General features: G+C 59.7%; 1 protein-coding gene and 1 long non-coding RNA gene across 7 annotated transcripts in view; one reads left to right on the top strand and one right to left on the bottom strand.

The window, feature by feature from the left end:
- The window catches only part of ADGRL1 (adhesion G protein-coupled receptor L1), a 42794-nt gene extending 21670 nt beyond the window's left edge, over positions 1 to 21124 (top strand). The window contains exons 2-23 of one of the 6 annotated variants that reach the window (XM_059160219.1): positions 1198 to 1307; positions 4936 to 4950; positions 7321 to 7405; positions 8556 to 9356; positions 10178 to 10492; positions 11193 to 11296; positions 11602 to 11787; positions 12083 to 12121; positions 12297 to 12480; positions 12791 to 12913; positions 13439 to 13653; positions 13945 to 14115; positions 14565 to 14774; positions 14870 to 15090; positions 15307 to 15373; positions 15806 to 15897; positions 16438 to 16606; positions 17783 to 17911; positions 18099 to 18195; positions 18293 to 18421; positions 18598 to 18615; positions 19084 to 21124. In XM_059160219.1, the coding sequence (XP_059016202.1) occupies positions 7324 to 7405; positions 8556 to 9356; positions 10178 to 10492; positions 11193 to 11296; positions 11602 to 11787; positions 12083 to 12121; positions 12297 to 12480; positions 12791 to 12913; positions 13439 to 13653; positions 13945 to 14115; positions 14565 to 14774; positions 14870 to 15090; positions 15307 to 15373; positions 15806 to 15897; positions 16438 to 16606; positions 17783 to 17911; positions 18099 to 18195; positions 18293 to 18421; positions 18598 to 18615; positions 19084 to 19826 (4095 nt within the window). In that variant the 5' untranslated portion in view covers positions 1198 to 1307; positions 4936 to 4950; positions 7321 to 7323 and the 3' untranslated portion in view covers positions 19827 to 21124. Of the gene's footprint in view, positions 1 to 1197; positions 1308 to 4932; positions 4951 to 7320; positions 7406 to 8555; positions 9357 to 10177; positions 10493 to 11192; positions 11297 to 11601; positions 11788 to 12082; positions 12122 to 12296; positions 12481 to 12790; positions 12914 to 13438; positions 13654 to 13944; positions 14116 to 14564; positions 14775 to 14869; positions 15091 to 15306; positions 15374 to 15805; positions 15898 to 16437; positions 16607 to 17782; positions 17912 to 18098; positions 18196 to 18292; positions 18422 to 18597; positions 18616 to 19083 lie in introns of all 6 variants that reach the window. The other 5 variants (XM_059160216.1, XM_059160215.1, XM_059160220.1 and 2 more) reach the window with 5 other exon arrangements.
- Positions 12524 to 14744, bottom strand: LOC131823640 (uncharacterized). Its single transcript, XR_009350624.1, has 2 exons — positions 14606 to 14744; positions 12524 to 14315 (listed from the first exon to the last, which is right to left on the bottom strand). It is a non-coding gene; the product is annotated as an uncharacterized LOC131823640 (long non-coding RNA).
- Positions 21125 to 21727: the final 603 nt, after the last annotated feature.

Genomic DNA, 21727 nt, shown 5'->3' with positions numbered 1-21727 from the left:
GCGCACCCACCACCTCCCTTTGGTTTCAGAGCATCTCCCCAACAGGAAACGCCATTCCCGGGAGCCATGACTGCCACGCTCCCCTCCCCCAACCCCTGGCAGCCACTGATCCGCTTTCTGTCGCTGCACACTGACCCATCCCAGACATTACATCTGAGGATCGCGGAACGCGGCCTTCGGAGCCCGACTCCTTTGGCTTCACGGTGTCTTCGGGTTTGTCCACGTCGTGGCACACCCAAGCCTTCTTTTTAATGGTCAGATCATATTCCGCTGTGTGGATGGACCATGCTGTGCTTAGCCATCTTCTGCCAGCTGACACCTGGGCTGTTCCTACCTCTGGCAGTTGTGTAGATGATGTCGCTGAGAGCACTGACATATAAGCAGTGGTTTGAGCCGCTGCTTCCCCCTTCCTTGGGGAACAAAGCTGCTGGGTCACAGGCAACTCACGGCTTAACCTTCAGAGGTCAGGGCTCAGGTTTTAAGGGCGTTGAGGTGGGTGGGTAGGACCAAACCCTCATGAATTAATGTCCTGCCCCGCCGAGACCTGGCCTGCGGTAGGGCCCAGAGACCTCGAATGGAGAGACAGACAGTACAGGAGAAACCTCTTTCTGTTCATACGTCGGCTTCCCTTTGTACATTAGTTAGGCTCCCAGAAGTTGGTGGGGACTCCAAGTCTCCAGGGGGCACCGAGAGTGGCTTGTGCATGAGGTGAAGAGACGGCCACTGTCCTAACCGCAGGTCCTCAAGTCAGTGCCGCCCAGAGTGCGAGACCCATGTAAGGTGTGGCCCGAGGGAGACACAGGCAGGCACTGTGAGCCTCTCATCAACAGCGTGTTGGCAGAGACGCCGCCTCGTACACGTGGCTTCACGTCTCACTCTTCGGTGAACAGGGAGGGGCTTTCCAGCCCATTTGGGAAGAATGCCAAGGACGGAATGGCATCAGTGACACGCGGCTGGGACGTGAGGACGGGGAGCCGGGGAAGCAGTTTACAGGGCAGGGGCGCCCTGAGCTTGCTGCCCTATGGGGCCAAGAGCAGAAGCCTGGCTCTTGGGAAAGGGACAGCAGGCAGGACACAGAAGATGATGTCCCCACAATTCCGTCTCCACTTGGGGGTGCCCATTCCTCTCCTGACCCTGCGTGCACCCCCCCACCCTGCCCCACCGGTCTTTTCCTAGCTCCTCATCTCTTCTCTGCAGGTGTAACAACCGCACCCAGTGCGTGGTGGTTGCTGGCTCGGACGCCTTTCCTGACCCCTGTCCTGGGACCTACAAGTACCTGGAGGTGCAGTACGACTGTGTCCCCTACAGTGAGTCATCTTGTTCCTCATGCGGACACGGGCCCTTCCCCCTCCCAGAAGCAAGTGAGGAGGAGACACCTTGACCTTACACACACACACACACACACACACACACACACACACAGCCAAGTTAGGACAGGCACAGCTGGGGCAGCAGAGCCTGCTCCCTCCCTCACACAGTGTCCTCCCAGACCCCTGCCCCCAGTCAGTCCCTGCTCCACCCCCACCCTCCCAGGCTCTGTCCCTGTCCACAGGACACCTTCTCCCACTCTTGTTACCCTGGCCTGCTAACCTTGCCCCTTCATAGGTAGAAGGGCTCATTTACACCCTTCAAGTCACACCCCAGAACTTGCTTGGTGCATCTCCCCGTCTCCTGGTTCCCTGGACCTGGACCAGCTGCCCTCCAACCTCTCTACCTCCCTTCCCTTTCTGACCACCCCTTACACAGCCACTCTTCCCTCTCACTCACTTCCCTTCTTTTCTCAGCTCCCTGTCCTTTCTCTTGTCCCCGTCACCAATCACGTACTCCCAGTCCTGCTACTTCCCAGTCCCGGAAGCGGGACTCCAAACCCACAGAGAGGCAGAGCGCCCTTGGAGGCCTGGCGGCAGATCTGGTGTGGAGGGCCAGGGGCATCTTCCACAGATACTATCTCCTGGTTAGTGTGCCCATTACCATGATAGCACTTCCTGTCTGCAAGGGAAGTGCTGCCATGTTGGACTGGGGTGGTCCCCAGGAAACCTGAGGAGGGTGATCTGGAGAGCCAGGGGCCTGGCTTTCTTGCATCTAGTCAAAGGGAACCAAAAAAGACAGGGTCTCTCCTCCTCAGCATTCTGCTCTTAACATGGCCCTTCTTTCCTGCCCTCACTGCCCCTTCCCTTCTCCCCATCATCCATTTCCCTCCTCTCCCTGCCAGCTTCATGTAGCCAACTTGGAGGCAGGGCCTCCGGGCAGATGGGGGAGGAGGCAGGGCCACCAGAGTGAGGGGGGCAGGGGCAGGGGAGCAGGAGGCCCTGTGACTCTCCCTCCTCTGCCCTTCCACCCCAGCCTCCCCCCTCAACCTTTGATTTCTCCTCGCAGGTGATGACCTACGTGCCAGGGGAAACAGGATCACTTATGTGCTTCCATAACCTTCTTTTACTCCTCACCCTTTCCTTTCAGCAACTCAGGCCTCCAGCCGCCATCTGAGGGGGACGCCCATCTGATCCCTGAAGCCTCCCCACAGCACTGGGGACACTCTCCACCCACCCCCATGGCCGGGGCAGCACGGACGGGAGGCGGGAGACTGGGAGCATTGCACAGCAGGGAACTCAGGCTGGATTTGAGGCTTGGCCTGTCTCTTAGATTTTCTGAGTCTGAAACTTGAGCAAATGACTTGAACTTCTCTGACCTGCTGCAGAAGGAGGCGAGAGGCCAGGAGAACATGCGTGTGAGGTGCCTGGCCCAGGGCTGGCCACGGAGCCCACTCCCTGTGGCCGAGTGCTGGATGCAAACTCTCCCCAGGGCAGAGGCTTTGTCCTCACCCCCCAGCGCCCAGACCCGAGCCTGGTTCAGGATGTGCTCAGTAATGGTACAGGTGCCTGCCCAAGCCAGCTTAGCTCGTGTCTTCATCTGTGATGCTGGGAGAGGGTCCCTTCTGGGGGATACTGCCAGGAGCAGAGAGAACATGGGGAAAGCTCCTCCTGCACCCTGGGCCGTAAATATATATGAAGGAAACGGTGCCCACTTTTGCCAACTGCGTGGCCTCCGTTGTGTCGCTTCACTGCGCTGAGCCTGTTTCCCCGTGTCTAGACAGGTTTCTGGAAAGACTGCCTGGGAAGTACCTAGCACTTGATCACTTAGGAAGCAGGAGGCACTTGGTAGTCATCACTTTTGTTGTGACTATTCGTAGTGATTTTTACCAGTTATTGCTGTTGGAAATGAAAAACAAAACGAATGACAGATGATGATCACAAACCCTCCTGAGGCAGGTGAGATAAAGGGCGGGAAAAACATCCCTTGGTCCAAGTGGAGTCCAAAGCAAGTTGGCATTGTGTGGGTAAAGAAGCAAGAAACAAGTTAGAGGGCACAGGGAGGAAAGAGCCATAGGACCTCCTGAAGCTGACCCCTGTGTGGGCCTGGGGGCCGTGACCCATGGAGACCAGGATGGCCCAGGGGATGGGCAGCCCCAGTCTGACTTAGAGAGAATGAGCCTGAGCCCCGGGGGAGGCAGGACACACAGTGAATGTATCTGGGACACCGTGGGGCCATGTGTGCCTTCAACAGGCAGAACCCAGGGCTGAGGGGGTGTAGCTCCTGGTTCCAGAAGAAGGAGTTCCAAGGGTGACAGAAGCCAGGCCAGAGAACAGGGAGGCGGGGCACTCACTTGTCCCCCACTGTTCGTGTTCGCTGAGCACTTCCTGTGTGCCAGGCCCTGGATGAGGCGCTGGGAAGGAAGCCAAACTCTCCCCTGTAGAACCCCTGCTTGTGCCTCTAGAGCAGTGGCAGGAGAGCGAGGCCCTGGTCAGAGGTTCCTGAGGGGCCAGGGACACAGAGCCTGAAGGGGGAGCAGCCTGGGCAGCCATCTGGCCCTGGGCTTCAGAGGCTGGGGTGACCCCAGTGCTGGTGCAGGCGAGTCAAGGGTGGGTGCAGGGGCCCACCACGGGGAGGGGGCAGTGGGTGTGTGGGACTCCCCCCGCCACACACACAGACACACCCCAGACAGGCCCGACTAACGCTGGATTTGCCTTGCAGCTGAGCACATTCTAACCGTGCCCCTTCCTCCCTCAGGTGCGCCCGCCCACCGGGCAGCAGGCAGGGAGCTCCTGGCTCCTGGGCCCCCGGGTCGGGGGGTGGGTGCTGGCCAGACAATCTGAGCCACAGGCTGGCCCCGGGGGAGCGTGGGAGCGTGTCTGTGCCCCCACGTGCTGTCTGTGACGTCCGCCCCACCCCCACCCCAACTTCTTCCTTCTCTGCCTCTGTGTCCCCCACCCGGCTCTCTGAGGCCCAGGGGCTCTGCCTGCTCCGCCTCCCTCTCTCTCTGTGTTGGCTTTTCTTGGGTTGTGAGGGCTTGGGGGGAACTCAGCTGGACTCTAGCAAGGCCAGCACAGAAAGTGGAGGGGTGATCAGCATGTTCTCCTAGCTGGGGGCGTCCAGGCCCCTGGAAGCACTGAACCCCCTCCCCCTGGGCCCCTGCTTCCGGCAGGAGGGCAGCAGGTGGGTTGTGCGGAGGGGGGAGGGAACTGGGTGGCCCTTTCACCCCCACCACTCCCTCCCCAGTGCTCCCCAACCAGAGCCCTCCTTCCAGCTGAAGCTCCCCCCTCCCCAACCCCCGCCACACTGAGGTGCTCCCACGTGTCTGAGGGCTCGTCCACCTGCCTGTTTGTACCCCCTCCCCTGTGTCTCTCTTGGTCTCTGTCCTCACGTGTCTCCCTCTCCCTGTGACTGTCTCCCCGACACCCTCCCCAGAGAAAGGGACTTGGGGGCGGGGGCTGAGCTGATGCTGCCTTCGGGGTTGGGGAGCCAGGATGAGGAAAGGAAGGAGAAGGGGGCATGTTGCCAGATAAGAAACGAAAGCAATTTAATCTTTTTTTTCTCTTTTTTTTCTTGCACATTTTTTTTTCAATTTGTTTTCTCTCTCTCTTCCGATGCTTAAAGTAGAAGTGGAGCAGAAAGGTAAACGCACTGTTACCAATGCTAACCCCTAACTCACACTTTGTTCTCGCCTGTACCGTACTCATGTGCCCCGCCCTCCCCGCCCGGCCCCTTCTTCTCCCCACCCCAACTGGGTCCAGCTGGTGTCCCCCACCCCGGGTGTCCTCCCGGTGGGGCCAGCCCTGGTGCCCCCACGGGCGACTCCACCTGCCAGACGCCCGAGGAAGCTCCTCTCTGAGCACGGGCAGGACCTTCTGTCTCTCTCTCTCTCTCTCTCTCTCTTTCTGCCTCTTTTTCTCTCTTTCTGTCTCCCTGCCCCTCCTTCCTAGTCCCAGCCCTTGCGGGGGGGACCTGGCCTTCTCTCATACTTATTTTGCCTCCTTCAGGAGAAGTGTGTAAGCATCCAGGGCGGGAGGGGAGGGAGGGACCCCCTTCTCTGGCTCCTGACTGGGGACAGAGGACGCGGGGGTGAGCGGTCTTCTTTCTCTTCTTCCTGCCCCAACTTTTGTACCGTGTATCTGGCTCAGGGGAGGTGGGATGGAGGGGACACCTTTGTTTTCCTTTTGGGGAGCAGATTCCTTCTATCTCTCGGGCTTCTGGTGGCATAAGTTCCTTCTGGTTTGGCGTTTCCAAGGCCCAGAGCTGTTTTGGAGCACGGAGCACCCGTTTCCCCCCACCCCCAACCCCCATCCTTGACCGGCCGGGGGGCCCAGCCCTGGGAGGGATGTAAAGCTGCTCCCAGCCCTGAGAGGGCAGTCTGCCAAATTGGGGGCAGAGGGGTGGGGGTGGGCCTCATGGTGGGGGGAGCGCTGGGTGGGGGAACATTTTCTCTGGTTCTGAAACACTTGCGAAGCTGCAGTCAGGGTTTCTTCTGGGCTGTTTTGGTTAGAGGACGGGGCGGCGGGGGCGGGGGGTGGTTGGGGAGGTAGAGGCCGGGTCTGGGGACTTCCACGAGCACCGTAATTTCTTGAGCACTGTAATTTCTTGTGGGGTTAGCCTTCAGCAGAGGAACAGGAAAACTCCATGGTGGGTGGAGCGCTCCCCTGCATCTGGAGAGGGGAGGGCTTGCAGCAGAGGAACTTGAAGGGTGGGATGTTGGGGATGGTCCTGTCTTCCCTGGAAATTTTTGGGAAATTGACAGCTGTGAGGCTGGCTGTGGGGACAGGGCCCGAGGTGAGCCGTCCTTGCGGGATTGCTCTTGCCTTGAAATTACGGTGGTCTGTGGAGCATCCCCTTTGAGGAAGGTGGGGCGGGGTCCCTCCAAGCTGCTCCCCTCCCCTTGCCCTCCCCCATCTCAGAGAGGCCTGGGCAGCCAGCCCAGGCCCCCAACCCTCACTGCCCTGCCACTCTCTCCCTCTCTCTCTCCCTGAGTCTCTCTCGCACCCAGCACCAGACACTCTTCTTACAGGCCCGGTGGTGGTTTGGATACCGGTGGTGGTTGATACCGCAGCCCTGGATCTTTTCTCTTCAAGGGTGGGGTGGGGAGGGGGGAGGGAAGAGGAGGTGTTGGGAGCTTGGTGCTGGGAGGGTCCTTACTGTCAAAGGCCCCAGGCAGACCCTTCCTCATCTTCTCCCCCTTCCCCAGGGTAACCTCTAACCATGTTTTCCTTCTCCAAACCCTTCTGACCAGGTCAGGCTTTGAGACCTCCCACTGCCCCCTCACACACACAGACTTGTCAGCTCAGGGGCCACAGAGCTGGCAGGGGTCCTGGCTTGGGGAGAGGGGAGACCTGGGCACAGAGGAAGAAGGTGGAGGCCAGGTGTGCTGGACACAGGGTGCAGGCCAACAACCCCTCAGGGTACTGGGGACAAGGAGATGACGGAGCCCCAGGATGCAAGCCAGGATCCCTCTGGTTCCTGCTCACTTCTGGGTCCCAGGCTCCCCTCCCCCTCCTAAAACAGGGTGTGCTCCTGGCTGCTTTGCACCTGGGGCCCCTGGGGCCTAGCTGTCCCTGATGCTGTGAAGGGAGAGCTAGATACCCCCCACCTAAGTCTATCACAGAGTGAGGCTGAAGTGGGGGAATGAGGAGTGGTGCCTGTCCATAACCCTCTTGCCACTGGGGCTGCCCCCCCCCCCCAAACCCCGCACTGGGTCCCAGCCCTCCCTGTTCCGCTTAGGGCCAGCTGCTTTGGTGACAGGCCAAGCAGGAGCAGAGAATTCACTGCAAACCCTCACCCTGGCCTGTCTGTGGGTTTAGCCATCAGGGTGGTGAGAGGGAGGCCCAGTCATCCTGGATGGAGGGGTATCTGGACATCACCACTCCCAAGTCCAGACCCCTACTGGGTCAGTAAGGGGAGGCTAAGAGCAGGTGGAACTGGGATGTGATGGGGCAAGGGTGGGCAGGCCGGCGGCGGCCAACGAGATGCAGTTGAGGTTTTCCTCCTTTTCAGGGAATGGGGGGGTGGGGCGGGGCCCCCCACCTTTCTGACATCAGCGCTGCCTTGGTCCCTCCTCCCGAGCCGGGGATGGTTGCAGGTAAATCGGGGTCCGGGGCAGGGGAGGGTGGGGGGGGCCTGGCTGGGGCGGGCTGGGTCTTTATCCTAGCTCCTGGTTCCCTCCCTTGCCCCCTCTGAGCTGGACCTGGGACTGCCCCCCCGAGGGACCCTCAGTCGGGCCTGGGCCTTGGAGTGAATTCTCTGCTCACCCCTCTCTCCTCGCCAGCACTAACCCTTTCTTCCCAGGTGGTCTCCAGCGTGCCTCCCTTGGAGCCAGGACCTCGCCGAGGCCCCCCACCTTGTCTCTCTTCCCTCCACGCAGCTCTCCTCCCCCCTCCCCAACTCTCCCGGGAGCCCCTTCCTTTCCCATGTCCCCAACCCCCCTCCCCTGTGCACCAGTGTCAGAGTCTGCTGCTGAACAAGCCCCATGAGAGACCTTGCCGGCTGGGGGCAGGGCTGGGCACCTTGCGGGAGGGGCTGGATTTTTCCAAAAACCCTTCCTCATCTACTGATTACGGGGTACTGGGTGTGGGGGGGGCACAGGCTGCATCAGAAACTGGGTGCCTCCTCTACCCTGGAATGGAGGGGGGCACTCCTGACACCCACAGTGGGTACGGAAACATCACTCTGCCTTACAATTTTTGCCGGGGGAGAGGGGGGAGGGAGAAAACAAACAAAATCTTGTATCCTGGTGTGGTTGGTGAAGGATGGGACCCTCGACCCTAGCTCTTCCATAGGGGGCTGTGACGATGGCAAAGGAGCAGGGCACTCAGTCCCTGAAACCTCAAAGCCAGGAGTGGCTGCAGGGAGGGGATCTTTCCGCCCCCACTTAAGGCACATGAGGAAGTCTGGGAGGGCTCTTGCCAAACCCTTTATCCCCAGCCTGTGGGGTCTCCAGCAGCCAGGGAAGGAAAGAGGGGCACCACCTCTCCCCCCACCCCCCACTAACCCTGCTCTTAATGGCCTCCAGGGTTGACATCTCCAGGGAGAGGGGCAGCTGGGCAGGGCAGGGGTCCCAGCCCGGAAACCCCCTTCCCATCACCAGCCCTACCAAGCAACCGTGACTGCAGCAGCAGGAGGGGACAGCCTGGCTACCCCAGGCCACGTGACCAACTTGCCTCTTTCTCTCCCCCCTCCGCTCCTCCTCTCCCCGTGTCCTCCCCGCCTGCCTGCCCACCCGCCTGGCCCAGTCTTCGTGTGCCCAGGGACCCTACAGAAGGTGTTGGAGCCCACGTCCACGCACGAGTCGGAACACCAGTCTGGCGCGTGGTGCAAGGACCCGCTGCAGGCGGGAGACCGTATCTACGTCATGCCCTGGATCCCCTACCGCACGGACACGCTAACGGAGTACGCCTCATGGGAGGACTACGTGGCCTCGCGCCACACCACCACCTACCGCCTGCCCAACCGCGTGGACGGCACGGGCTTCGTGGTCTACGACGGCGCGGTCTTCTACAACAAGGAGCGCACGCGCAACATTGTCAAGTACGATCTGCGCACGCGCATCAAGAGCGGGGAGACCGTCATCAACACGGCCAACTACCACGACACGTCGCCCTACCGCTGGGGGGGCAAGACGGACATCGACCTGGCTGTGGACGAGAATGGGCTGTGGGTCATCTACGCCACTGAGGGTAACAACGGGCGCCTGGTGGTGAGCCAGCTCAACCCCTACACGCTGCGCTTCGAGGGCACGTGGGAGACGGGCTACGACAAGCGCTCGGCGTCCAACGCCTTCATGGTGTGCGGAGTCCTATACGTGCTGCGCTCCGTGTACGTGGATGACGACAGCGAGGCGGCCGGCAACCGCGTGGACTACGCCTTCAACACCAACGCCAACCGCGAGGAGCCGGTCAGCCTGGCCTTTCCCAACCCCTACCAGTTCGTCTCCTCCGTGGACTACAACCCTCGTGACAACCAGCTGTACGTCTGGAACAACTACTTCGTGGTGCGCTACAGCCTGGAGTTCGGGCCGCCAGACCCCAGTGCCGGTAGGGACGGCTTCCCCTTACTCTGCCGCCTAGGCCCCAGGGTTGGGGGAGCATGCCGTGTGCTGAGAGCTGGGACCTGGAGGTGGCCCCGGGGATCCCTGGAGGGCAGAGTCGCACAGCACCGGGCAGAGGCTGGTCTAAGCGGTTCACAATTACCTCGTTCAGTTGTCACGGTTCTTGAGGTAAACTGAGTCACTGGGCAGGGGGTTAGTTTACTCCTTTGAGGAGTAACTCTGGACTCCGCGTTCCTAACCACTTAAGTTGCACTGCCTCCCTCGGGCCTGTGCACTCCTAATCCTAGAACCTTCGTCAGCCACAACCCTGGGTGGAAGCCTCCCATCAGTGACCCAGAACAAAGCCCAGCTGCCAGTACTGAGGGTGAGGGTCCTGCTGCAGTCTCTCTGCCACCCTCAGCCCCGCAGCCCTCTCTGAGCAGCCCCAGGGCACTAGAGAGCCTGAGCCAGGCCACTCTTATTTGCATAATGGGGAACTAAAGCCCGCACAGGGAAGGGACCCGGCCAGGTTATAGCGACCATAATGAGAGCAGAATGAGAATGGGAGGAGACTGTGTTCACACATCCCATTCCTGGCAGGTTCTCTTTGGTTGCTCTCAGACCTCGGGCTACACTCAAGTGAGTTTTTACTGCTTTCTGGTGCTTTAGATGGTCTTGGGGACAGAGAGAGGCCAGGGGAGATCTCCCAGACCCAGTGGTGACCAGGATATCCTCCCTCTTCGGGGAAGGTACTAGCATGCCTGGGCATGCCATGGCAGGGCCCCGGGCACGGGGTGACCCTGTTTTGTATACCCTTTTCCCTTCCAGGCCCAGCCACTTCCCCGCCTCTCAGCACAACCACCACAGCCCGACCCACACCCCTCACCAGCACGGCCTCTCCTGCAGCCACCACCCCGCTCCGCCGAGTGCCCCTCACCACACACCCGGTGGGCGCCATCAACCAGCTGGGACCTGACCTGCCTCCAGCCACAGCCCTGGCTCCCAGCACCCGGCGGCCCCCCGCCCCCAATCTGCATGTGTCCCCAGAGCTCTTCTGTGAACCTCGAGAGGTGCGGCGGGTCCAGTGGCCGGCCACCCAGCAGGGCATGCTGGTCGAGAGGCCCTGCCCCAAGGGGACCCGAGGTGAGTACAGAGGCTATAGTCCTCTCACTGTGGCTGACTTGGGGAGGGGCCAAACCCAGTCTGGCCAGGGAAGGGCCAGGGAACATCCCAGCACTCAGCCCACGCCCCTGTCTGTTTCCCCTGCCGGAGTGCGGGCTGTAGGAGGACAGGGCTTGCACCCGACACCTGCAGCTGTGTTCCCAGAGCCCAGCAGAGCTCTCGGGGCCTGGGAGCAGCTCAGTGAGTCCCCCTGCCCTGTCCCTTCTTGCAGTGCCAGGCAGACCATGAAGGGAGCCCACAGGAGATGACTTGGGCCCCTGGCTTCACGCTGAGACGGACCGGGCCCTGGAGCAGCCAGTGGCAGCCCAGAGAGCTGCTGAAGTGACAGGCGGGGTGGGGCCAGGAGCCCGTGCTTCCAAGTGGAGCGATCCAAGGGGAGGGTCTGCAGAGGCTTAAGAGAGAAGGGGCTTTGAAGATGGACTTTGCTAGAAAGTTCCGTTTCTGGGAGACAAAGATGGAAGGAAGAGGAGCCGTGAGGGGTAGCTTATGTCACCTCACAGGGATGCCTCTCTTGACTGTCCGGCCCTCTTCATGTCTGGTCTTCCGTGTTTCCTTCACCTCTCTTCACCTATCTGTCCCCCTGTCATCTCCTTTCCCCGCTGTGGCCCCTCTTTCTCTCCTTCCCTGTGGCTCCCTTCTCTGTTCCTGTCTGTCCCTGCAGGAATTGCCTCCTTCCAGTGTCTACCAGCCCTGGGGCTCTGGAACCCCCGGGGCCCTGACCTCAGCAACTGCACCTCCCCCTGGGTCAACCAGGTGGCCCAGAAGGTACCAGCAGCAGCTGTCCCTCCCAGATGGGCACATTTGCTTGCACACTGGGCCCTGGGTGGCCGGGCACAAGGCGCACTGGGGGCAGTAGAGCAATTGGGGAGACAAACGGGCAGGTCCGGGAGCCAGGACTGTGTGGGTCCCCTCCCCAGCCTACAGAGGGAACAGAGACGGATGGGGAGGGAGAAGGGGTCAGAGAGGGAGGGAGGAGAGGGGCCGAGCAGGCTGGGCAGGTGAAAAGGGAACATGTGGGAAGCAAGATGGTCTCTGAGATAGCTGGGGGTCCCTACTCCCACCTCACACAGATCAAGAGTGGGGAGAACGCGGCCAACATTGCCAGCGAGCTGGCCCGTCACACTCGAGGCTCCATCTATGCGGGTGACGTGTCTTCCTCCGTGAAGCTGATGGAGCAGCTGCTGGATATTCTGGATGCCCAGTTACAGGCCTTGCGGCCCATTGAGCGGGAGTCAGCGGGCAAGAACTACAACAAGGTGGGGCACGGCAGTGGGGCCGTGGGGCCGTGGGTGGTGGGGGCGGGTACTGCCCGGAGGGCTCAAGAGGGGTCCGGCCTGTTACCTCCAAGCTGGGCGGTCAGAGAGGAGAGGACTGATCCTAGGCATACTGGATCTTCCTCCTGAGCTGCCCTTGGAAGGTCCTTAAGGTCGAGGGTCCCTTAGGAACAGGTCTCGCTCATGCCCAGCCCTGCAGAAGAGCCAGCTTTTCAGGGCCCAGACGGGACAGTGTGGGCATTAGGGAAGCTGACAGCACCTCCATCTCTTTTCCCAGATGCACAAGCGGGAGAGAACTTGTAAAGACTACATCAAGGTGAGGCCCGGAGGGTTCCTGCTGGCTAAGAGGGTGAGGCAGCCCTCAGCATCATGTGGGCATGCCCCACGCAACACGGGATGGAGGCTGAGAGGAGGGTACGCAGAGGCAGAGTCCAGCCCAGGGAGCTGGAGGATGTGGGGGGAATCACCGTGCCGTCCCCTCATCTGCATAGGCTGTGGTGGAGACAGTGGACAACCTGCTGCGGCCAGAGGCTCTGGAGTCCTGGAAGGACATGAATGCCACAGAGCAGGTGCACACCGCCACTATGCTCTTGGATGTGCTGGAGGAGGGCGCCTTCCTGCTGGCCGACAATGTCAGGGAGCCCGCCCGCTTCCTGGCTGCCAAACAGAATGTGGGTGAGTGCTGCAGTCAAGCCCAGGGCAAGATCAGGTGCACACCTTTCTTTTTTCAAGATTTTATTTGTGAGAGTGAGCGAGCATGCGCATGAGTTGGGGGAGAGGGAGAGAATCTCAAGCAGACTCTGTTGAGCATGGAGCCTGATGTGGGGCTCAGTCTGCCAACCCTGAGATCATGACTGGGTGCAAATCTTGAACCATGGGGCCTGCCAGCTAGGGACGCCCTGGCCTCGGGCCTCTTGCTACAGCTGGGTCCTTGGACTGGAGATGGACCCTAACCCACCTGCCCTGCCATGCCCTGTCCCTACAGTCCTGGAGGTGACAGTCCTAAACACGGAGGGCCAAGTGCAGGAGCTGGTGTTCCCTCAGGAATACCCAAGCGAGAACTCCATCCAGCTGTCCGCCAACACCATCAAGCAGAACAGCCGCAACGGTCAGTGCCCAAGCCCTGGGCTGGCATCCCCACTTCCCTTATGAAGAACATCAGTTCTTAAATTGTATTGGGTTGAAGAATCCAAGGAAAGGGTGGGGCTCATAACGACTCACAGAGTTGTTCTCCATTCAAGCAAGCATAACGTTTCAGGGGATTTGTGGGGTCCCTCCAAAGCCCCAGAGCATAGGACACTTTGCAGTTTGTAGGGTTCACTCTTGTGTAATGGCAGTCAGTTCTCATAGCTCAGGGAGGTCTGTCCCATTTGAGACTAAGGCTCAGAGAAGTTGGGGATTTGCTCGAGGTCACACAGCAAGTGAGGTGGGGGCTGGGGATGCAGTCCCTGTGTCCTGGCGTACTGCCTTGCTGTTTGGAGTTGCGTACAACTGAGCAATGATACACGGAAGGGCTCCCGAAGCCCCTGTCGCCTGGGCCACAGCCTGGCTTCAGAGGTCCCCGTGGCCGGTATGGCTGAAGGTATGCTGGCTCAGGACCGATAGCACACCCTGCTATGCCTCTCCTCTCCAGGTGTGGTCAAAGTGGTCTTCATCCTCTACAACAACCTGGGCCTCTTCTTGTCCACTGAGAATGCCACAGTGAAGCTGGCGGGGGAAGCAGGTACGGGTGGCCCCGGCGGCGCCTCCCTCGTGGTGAACTCGCAGGTCATTGCAGCATCCATCAACAAGGAGTCCAGTCGTGTCTTTCTCATGGACCCTGTCATCTTCACCGTGGCCCACCTGGAGGTGAGCTGAGGCGTCCCCACCCCCGCTGGGGGTCCCACCATCTTCTGTGTCCCCAGGCTGTATATTCTCCCCACTGTGCGTTCACCTACCCCAAGAGCAAGTTACAACCCCTCCCTGGGGCACCAGTCCAACCCCCACCTCAACAGCTTGGGCCATTTGCCCCCAGAGATCCCACACTGCCACCTGGAGCCCCAGGCGCTTTTCTCATGCTTGTCACCGTCCCCATAGCTGGGTTTGGGGGCTGGAGCGGGACTCCCTGGATCTGACTGCCCGGCCACCACCACACAACAGGCCAAGAACCACTTCAATGCTAACTGCTCCTTCTGGAACTACTCGGAGCGTTCCATGCTGGGCTACTGGTCAACCCAGGGCTGCCGCCTGGTGGAGTCCAACAAGACCCATACCACGTGTGCCTGCAGCCACCTCACCAACTTTGCTGTGCTAATGGCTCACCGCGAGATCGTAAGCTGGCCGGCGCTCCACTCCTCTGGGCAGGCCCACTTGCTGGCCTGGCTTTGCATGGCATCCTAGAGAGCGCTGCATGGGCAGTGCCAGGGAAGACGAGCTTTGTGGGCATTGGGGGGTGGCACCAGTCTTGCCCGGGGCAGGAGGCCACATGTCTGGTTCTTTCTGGTCATGGTCCCACCTTCTCCCAAGGCACTCTGGAGAAGCAAGTTGGTGTCATCTTTGTCATCTCTCCACAAGCCTCCCAGAGCATGAGGAAGTGAGCGTGCCATCTACAGAAGGGTGGGGGCCAGCAAGTTGGCCAGGGGGCAGAAGGCCAGATGGGCAGCGTTGGTGGTACTCGTGGCCTATAACCTTGCACACCACCAGCACCTGGCTGAGCCCAGGGTGAGCCTGGCCAGTGCAAGGCCAGAGGTGCTGAGCAAGCCCCCTGCTCCTATCCCCAGTACCAAGGCCGCATCAATGAGCTGCTGCTGTCGGTCATCACCTGGGTGGGCATCGTGATCTCCCTCGTCTGCCTGGCCATCTGTATCTCTACCTTCTGCTTCTTGCGGGGGCTGCAGACCGACCGCAACACCATCCACAAGAACCTGTGCATCAACCTCTTTCTGGCTGAGCTGCTCTTCCTGGTCGGGATAGACAAGACTCAGTATGAGGTGGGCCAGGGTTTAGGGGCAGAGGCAGGGGGGAGGAGAGGCAGTGCTGGCCTGGGTAGCCCGTCACCTGTGGTGCCCCTCCCTGCCGCCCCTAGATCGCATGCCCCATCTTCGCCGGCTTGCTGCACTACTTCTTCCTGGCTGCCTTCTCCTGGCTGTGCCTGGAGGGCGTGCACCTCTACCTGCTGCTGGTGGAAGTGTTTGAGAGCGAGTACTCCCGCACCAAGTACTACTACCTGGGTGGCTACTGCTTCCCGGCCCTGGTAGTAGGCATCGCGGCGGCCATCGACTACCGCAGCTATGGCACTGAGAAGGCGTGAGTGTCCCGTCCCCCCCCCACCACCACCAGTCATCCCCCCGGGGTCTCTCCTGCCTGGCTCCCTGCTCAGCAGAATCCCCGGGCCAGGACCTTCAGGGCAGCGGCCTTCCTGCTCCTGAGATCTAAGGCCACAGTCTACAGAGCCCCTGGGGGCTAAGATGGGAGGGAAGGGCTTTCCCGCCTCTGTCTACCCCAGTCCCGCTTCCTTTACAGCTGCTGGCTCCGAGTGGACAATTACTTCATCTGGAGCTTCATTGGACCTGTCTCTTTTGTTATTGTGGTAAGTGGGAAGGTGGTACCCACAGTACTAGGTCTCCCTCCTTCATACAAGGTAGCCTTGACCCTTGAGCCCCGCCCCCACTCTACCCAAGCCCTGAGAGGGCTGGTTTGAAAACCGTCGAAACTGAGCAGCCAACTAAGAGGACAAGAACAGAGTGGGTCTGTAAAGCTCCGATACCAAAGCCCGTCCATCCAGGAACTGTGATTTGAGCCCCTGCCTGTGTGTCAGGCTGTGAGCCCTGTCCTCCCACCACCAGGAGCCACATTAACAGACAGTTGTTACCAGTCCGCAGGCACCTGAGGTCAGGTACATCAGCAGAGGAGGCCCAGAAGAAGGGGGCGTTGAGGCTGAGACTGGGGCAGGAGTTCACACTGGGAGGTGGAGGACCCCAAGGGAACCCCCAGCCTAGCCCCGCTCCTGCCCCACCCCCAGGTGAATCTGGTGTTCCTCATGGTGACCCTGCACAAGATGGTCCGGAGCTCGTCTGTGCTCAAGCCCGATTCCAGTCGCCTGGACAACATTAAGTGAGCGCCCCTTCCCTACACCCCTGCCCCTGATAGCCCCTACCAGGCTTGGTCTCCCAGGGCTTCCTCAAATGCGGTGTGCTCACCTCCAGTGTCACAGGGTATGACTTAAAGGACAAACGTGGTGTTTTATTTTGCTTGTTGTATATCTACTTAACAAGTATTAGAAAACACAGTATTAACATATCCAATCTGTGCTTTTGGGGACATACTTCTTAGGGTGAGGCCAAGTTGAAAAGTAAGTCCACTTAAAGAGAAATGGGCAGCATTCTGCCCCCGTATTCCAGAAATACAGCCTAAAGCTGAAGGCAAATGACTGTTCTTTGCAAAACCCCAAACCCCAAGCTCAGGCCCTGGGCGGGTGAAAATACCACTATGTAGACAATTCCCCCCCACCCCCCCACCAAAAGGCCCACGCACCCCAGATGGGTCTTTGCATATAGCATCCAGACCTACCTGAAGAAGGACACACGACAGCAGGAGGAGGTTTCTCCACTAGCAAGGACTTTGACATCCCTGTCCCCCTCCCCGCCCCCCCAGATCCTGGGCCCTGGGGGCCATCGCGCTGCTCTTCCTGCTGGGCCTCACCTGGGCGTTCGGCCTGCTCTTCATCAATAAGGAGTCAGTGGTCATGGCCTATCTCTTTACCACTTTCAACGCCTTCCAGGGGGTCTTCATCTTTGTCTTTCACTGCGCCTTACAGAAGAAGGTGAGGTCAGGGAAGGGGTCCAAGTGCCTTCTGCAGTGGGACCTGGTTCTGCTGTGAGGGGAGCACAGGCTTGGGGTCAGTGAGGATTTAGGCAGGGGTAAAGAGGGTTCTAGAACAGAGCAAGATATGGCAACCTGGGGGAGCGAAAGAGGAGGACGGATTTGGGGAGATGGGGGAGCACATGGCAGGATTGTGGTAACAGGACCAACTCACCCACCCACAATGTGGGGGTACAAACCACCCAGACGGAAGGTTTCTACTTCAATAGGTACAAGATAAACTGTAAGTTTTGTAGTGATAAAGTTTCCTTTTCAACGTGCTTACAGGAAAGCCCAGGCTCACACGTTCCTGCCCAGGCTTACCTTCCTTCCCTCCCCTCCAGCCATCCTCTCCTCTGCTTTCTCTCAAACTCCTAGACAGGGCACGCCTGGGTGGCTCACTCAGTTAAACCTCTGCCTTCAGCTCAGGTCATGATCCCAGGGTCCTGGGATTGAGTCCCACTTCGGGCTCCCTGCTCAGCAGGAGGCCTGCTGCTCCCTCCCTCACTCTGCCTGCTGCTCTCCCTGCTTGTGCACACTCTCTTTCTCTCTCTGAAAAATAAAATCTTAATAAATGAACAACAACAATAAAAAAAAAAAAACACAAGAGCTAGATGGGACCCTCTTCAGGGTTTGTTCTTATTCCTCCCTACATATCCGCAAGGCCTGCTGCCTGATCTCCTTCAGATCTTTGCTAGGATGTTTCCTCAAGGAGAATTCCCCTGGTCTATTTGAACTCAAAACCCCCCATCCACATCCCCCAACCCACCAGCACTGCCGGACTCCCTGGCCATTTTGGTCTGCACAGCACCCAGCAGCATCAGACATCCTATACAGTGTGCTACTGTTCGCATCTACATATGTCTCTATGTACCAAAATACTAGCTCTTGGAGGTAGGGCTGTGTGAATGATTGGTTCTGTACCGTCCCTGGGACCTAAAGTATGCTGGGAACATAGCAGATGCTCATTAAAGATCTGTTGAGTGAATGAATGAGAAACTCAGTGGATGTAGAGAAAGGACGGGCCTGAGCAGGGAGAGTGCCTGCCTTCCTGGCTAGCTGCTGGTGGACAGGAGACAACGAGGTTTCTGAGGCTTGCGGAGGCCCCCTCTGCCAGCTGCACGCCCTCCTACTCCAGGTGCACAAGGAGTACAGCAAGTGCCTGCGTCACTCCTACTGCTGCATCCGCTCCCCACCTGGGGGCGCTCACGGCTCACTCAAGACCTCAGCCATGCGGAGCAACACCCGCTACTACACAGGGACCCAGGTATCTGGGCAGGGGCCAGGGCTCTGGGCAGGGCTCCCTGGGGCTGAGTACTGGACCCAAGACCCCGAGGCAGGTTAGCGCCCAGCCCAGGTCCCTAGTGGTGCTCAGCAGGCAAGTGGCCTCAGAAAGATCTTGGAGTGTGGGCAGTCTGGGTGTAGGGGGACTCACAGCCAGGCTGTGTCCCCAGAGCCGAATCCGGAGGATGTGGAATGACACGGTGAGGAAACAGACGGAGTCCTCCTTCATGGCAGGCGACATCAACAGCACCCCCACCTTGAACCGAGGTGAGATGGCATCCCTTCCCTTGCCCTTGGCTCTGTCCCTCAAGATTCCTGGACCAATGTCTCTGGGCCACCTTGTGACCTCTGATGTTCTGGACAGGTACCATGGGGAACCACCTGCTGACCAACCCTGTGCTGCAGCCCCGTGGGGGCACTAGCCCCTACAACACCCTCATCGCTGAGTCGGTGGGCTTCAATCCCTCTTCACCTCCTGTCTTCAACTCCCCAGGTAAGAGCTCTCTGGTTCAGGAAGAGGGTGACAGCCCTGGTCAGGGAGTGTGGTGGGGTCTGCGTCCCGAGCTACTTTGCTTGGGGCATCCTAGTGCTTCCTGAATTGGAGCCTGGACTTGACTTTCCAAGCACACTCTCACCTTCTCTCTTTTCCCTCCTGGCCGGCACCTACAGGGAGCTACCGGGAACCCAGTAAGTGTGACTTGCCTGGTAATGTTTCTGAGGCCGGGAGGGGAATGCGGTAGTGGCCTCCAAGGATGGCCTCACGCAGGGAGAAGCATTTGGGTGCCCCCGAACCACCGTCCCCACCCAGACCCCACACAGACCTCACACACATACAGCCAGAGGGGATTATATTTGGTCCTCAGATAAGCAATGAAGGTGATGATGGTCAGAGCACAGGAAATGCAGCCGATCACGAGGCCTCTTCATACTGTTGAGATTCTGAACCTCCAGCGGGAAGAGACCTAGAGGGAACTGGTCCCCAGCTCCCCCCGCCCCCGTTCCACCAACTTGCTTCTGGGCTGCTATCCCCACTACCAGTGAGGAAGAATGGGAACAGGAGATCCCAGCCCCAGGGGAAGCAGGCACCCCCCTTCCCATGTGGCTACACCCATCACTGCCCACACTCCTCTTGAGCTGGGTCCCCTTTGCCTGCAGAGCACCCTCTGGGAGGCCGGGAAGCCTGCGGCATGGACACACTGCCCCTCAATGGCAACTTCAACAACAGTTACTCCTTGCGAAGTGGGGATTTCCCTCCAGGGGACGGGGCCTCTGAGCCTCCCCGAGGCCGGAACCTGGCCGATGCTGCTGCCTTCGAGAAGATGATCATCTCAGAGCTGGTACACAACAACCTGCGGGGTAGCAGCAGCGGGGCTAAGGGCCCCCCACCACCTGAACCCCCCGTGCCACCTGTGCCAGGGGGTGGTGGCGAGGAAGAAGCAGGCGGGCCCGGGGGTGCTGACCGGGCAGAGATCGAACTTCTCTACAAGGCCTTGGAGGAGCCACTGCTGCTGCCCCGGGCCCAGTCGGTGCTGTACCAGAGTGATCTGGATGAGTCGGAGAGCTGCACTGCGGAGGATGGGGCCACCAGCCGGCCCCTATCCTCCCCTCCAGGCCGGGACTCCCTCTACGCCAGCGGGGCCAACCTGCGGGACTCGCCCTCCTATCCGGACAGCAGCCCCGAGGGGCCCAGTGAGGCCCTGCCCCCACCCCCGCCTGCACCCCCCGGCCCCCCGGAAATCTACTACACCTCGCGCCCACCGGCCCTGGTGGCCCGGAACCCCCTGCAGGGCTACTATCAGGTGCGGCGGCCCAGCCACGAGGGCTACCTGGCGGCCCCAGGCCTTGAGGGGCCAGGGCCCGATGGGGATGGGCAGATGCAGCTGGTCACCAGTCTCTGAGGGACCTCATGGACCAGGGGCTGGTGGCCCAGGCCAGGGAGGGAACCCTGGGTGGGGCTCCAGTGGGAAAGGGAGACTCATGGAGGCAGTGGCTGGTGGGCCACTCTCTCCAGGTACCCTTCAGCCGTGGGCCCTCTAGGCCCCTCAGGAGCTCTGCCGTGGGGGCCTGTGGTGCAGGGTTCACAGACAGGGTTTCCTACCAGCCATGCACACCAGCTCGATTTGGGGGAAGTGCAGTAAGGAGGAGCCAAGAGGTCCCCAAGGGAGTAAGGAAGGAGAAATTGGATGGGTGCACCCCACTCTTTACTTCCCCCTCACCCTACCTTCCTACCCTCTGGAGGAAAATGAGGGCTTTGGTTTCCCTGGGTCAAAGGCCCTACTGAATGGAACCTATCCGCTGCACCAGGAAGGAGCAGTGGGAACAGACAGGTTCCTCCTGCACTACAGTTCCCTACTCCTGGAGACTCGGGCCTCTCCCGAGAGAGCTCCAGGGCAAGAGGAATGGGTGGTTGTGGCTGCTGGTTTAAAAGTGGAACTTTCTCTGAAGCTCCTTCCCTCTGCTCTTCATCCTTGCCTCCCCAGCAAGCCTGCCCATCAGCCTCCTCAAGTGCACCCAGTGACCCCCTACCTTGGGGTGACTCCTGATGAAGCACAACTCCCCGCAGGGCCGCCAGCCCACAGGGGTGGCCATATTTGGGCAGTTCCCAGTCCTGTGGGCTCAGCTATCTGGGGAGCAGATTTTGGGTCTGGATCTCCCTGGGGAGTGGGTCCTGGGCTTGGATCTTTCCCTAGGGGGCCATCTTACCCCTTCCTCTCCTCCTCCTCCTTCCCCATTGCTGTAAATATTTCAACGAAATGGAAAAGAAAAAAAAAGACAAAAAAAAAAACAAAAAAAACAAAAAAGAAAGAAAATCTCATCACTTGAAGCCACCGGGAGCCTGTGGCCCAGCCAGCCCGGGGCTTTCTCCGGAGCAGAGTGGCGCCACTGGGCCCTGGCAGCCAGGACTTCTCCATGTATGTGTGCATCCCCAGCCGGGGTGGGCGGGCCGCCAGAGCAGCTTTTTACAATCCAGAGACAGAAAACAAAATCTAGAAGCAACAGCGAAACAAAGAACCTGTTTCCTTCCCGGCACCGTTTCTGTTGCCTCTTTCCCTGCTCCGCCTGTTCCCTGGCATCAGTCAGCCCTCCTGGGGCGTGTACCTCACTGCCTGCCCCAGGACCGGGGCCTGTCTCCCCCTCCCCTCCCCACTGGCCCAGGGGAGGCACCCTTACACCCAAAGATGCTTTTGCCAAGATGGCTGCGCTGTCCCTTTGAGTTCTCGCTTCTTGTATATTGCTTCTGGGACTCTGGGTGTGGAGGAAGGGACTGATTTCCCACCTAGAGCGGGTGATGGGGGAAGAAAAGTGAAGGCAGCAGGTGGTGGGTGTGACAGGGAGGCTGGGAGTGATGAAGTTGTCTTCTCTCTTGGGGGGAGGAGGGCCGCAAAGGTGAGAGATCATCTTCCCTACCCTACACCTTCCTACAGGGAAGGCAAAGCCAGGTACCAGGGTCTGCAGTCAGGACATCCTTGTACTAGGCACTCTGTCCCAAACTTTAGACTCCAGAAGCTTTGGGCTGGGGATGTCTCCTGAGTACCTCTTCCAGCACCCTCCTCTCTAGCCGCTCACCCTGGCCTTCCCACCCTGCCCCCCAACTCCTTGAGAGTAGGGTAGTCCCATTGCCACAGTAGCCCAGCCCTGTCATTGCCATTGTCCCAGGGGTGGCCCTCCACCTCTACTCTGACCCCTTCTTGTCTCTTTTGCCCCTCCCTCTTTTCTCACAAGTGCCATGAGTTTTCAGACATCTTGGGTCTCAGCCTGCTGCTGCCATAAACTACTTTGGGTTAAGGGGGGGGGGCTC

Source organism: Mustela lutreola, chromosome 2 (genome assembly GCF_030435805.1).
Source record: "Mustela lutreola isolate mMusLut2 chromosome 2, mMusLut2.pri, whole genome shotgun sequence".
Classification (NCBI taxonomy): Eukaryota; Metazoa; Chordata; class Mammalia; order Carnivora; family Mustelidae; genus Mustela; species Mustela lutreola.
Note: the sequence above shows the minus strand (reverse complement) of the source record. Positions and strands in the feature narration are given on the sequence as shown.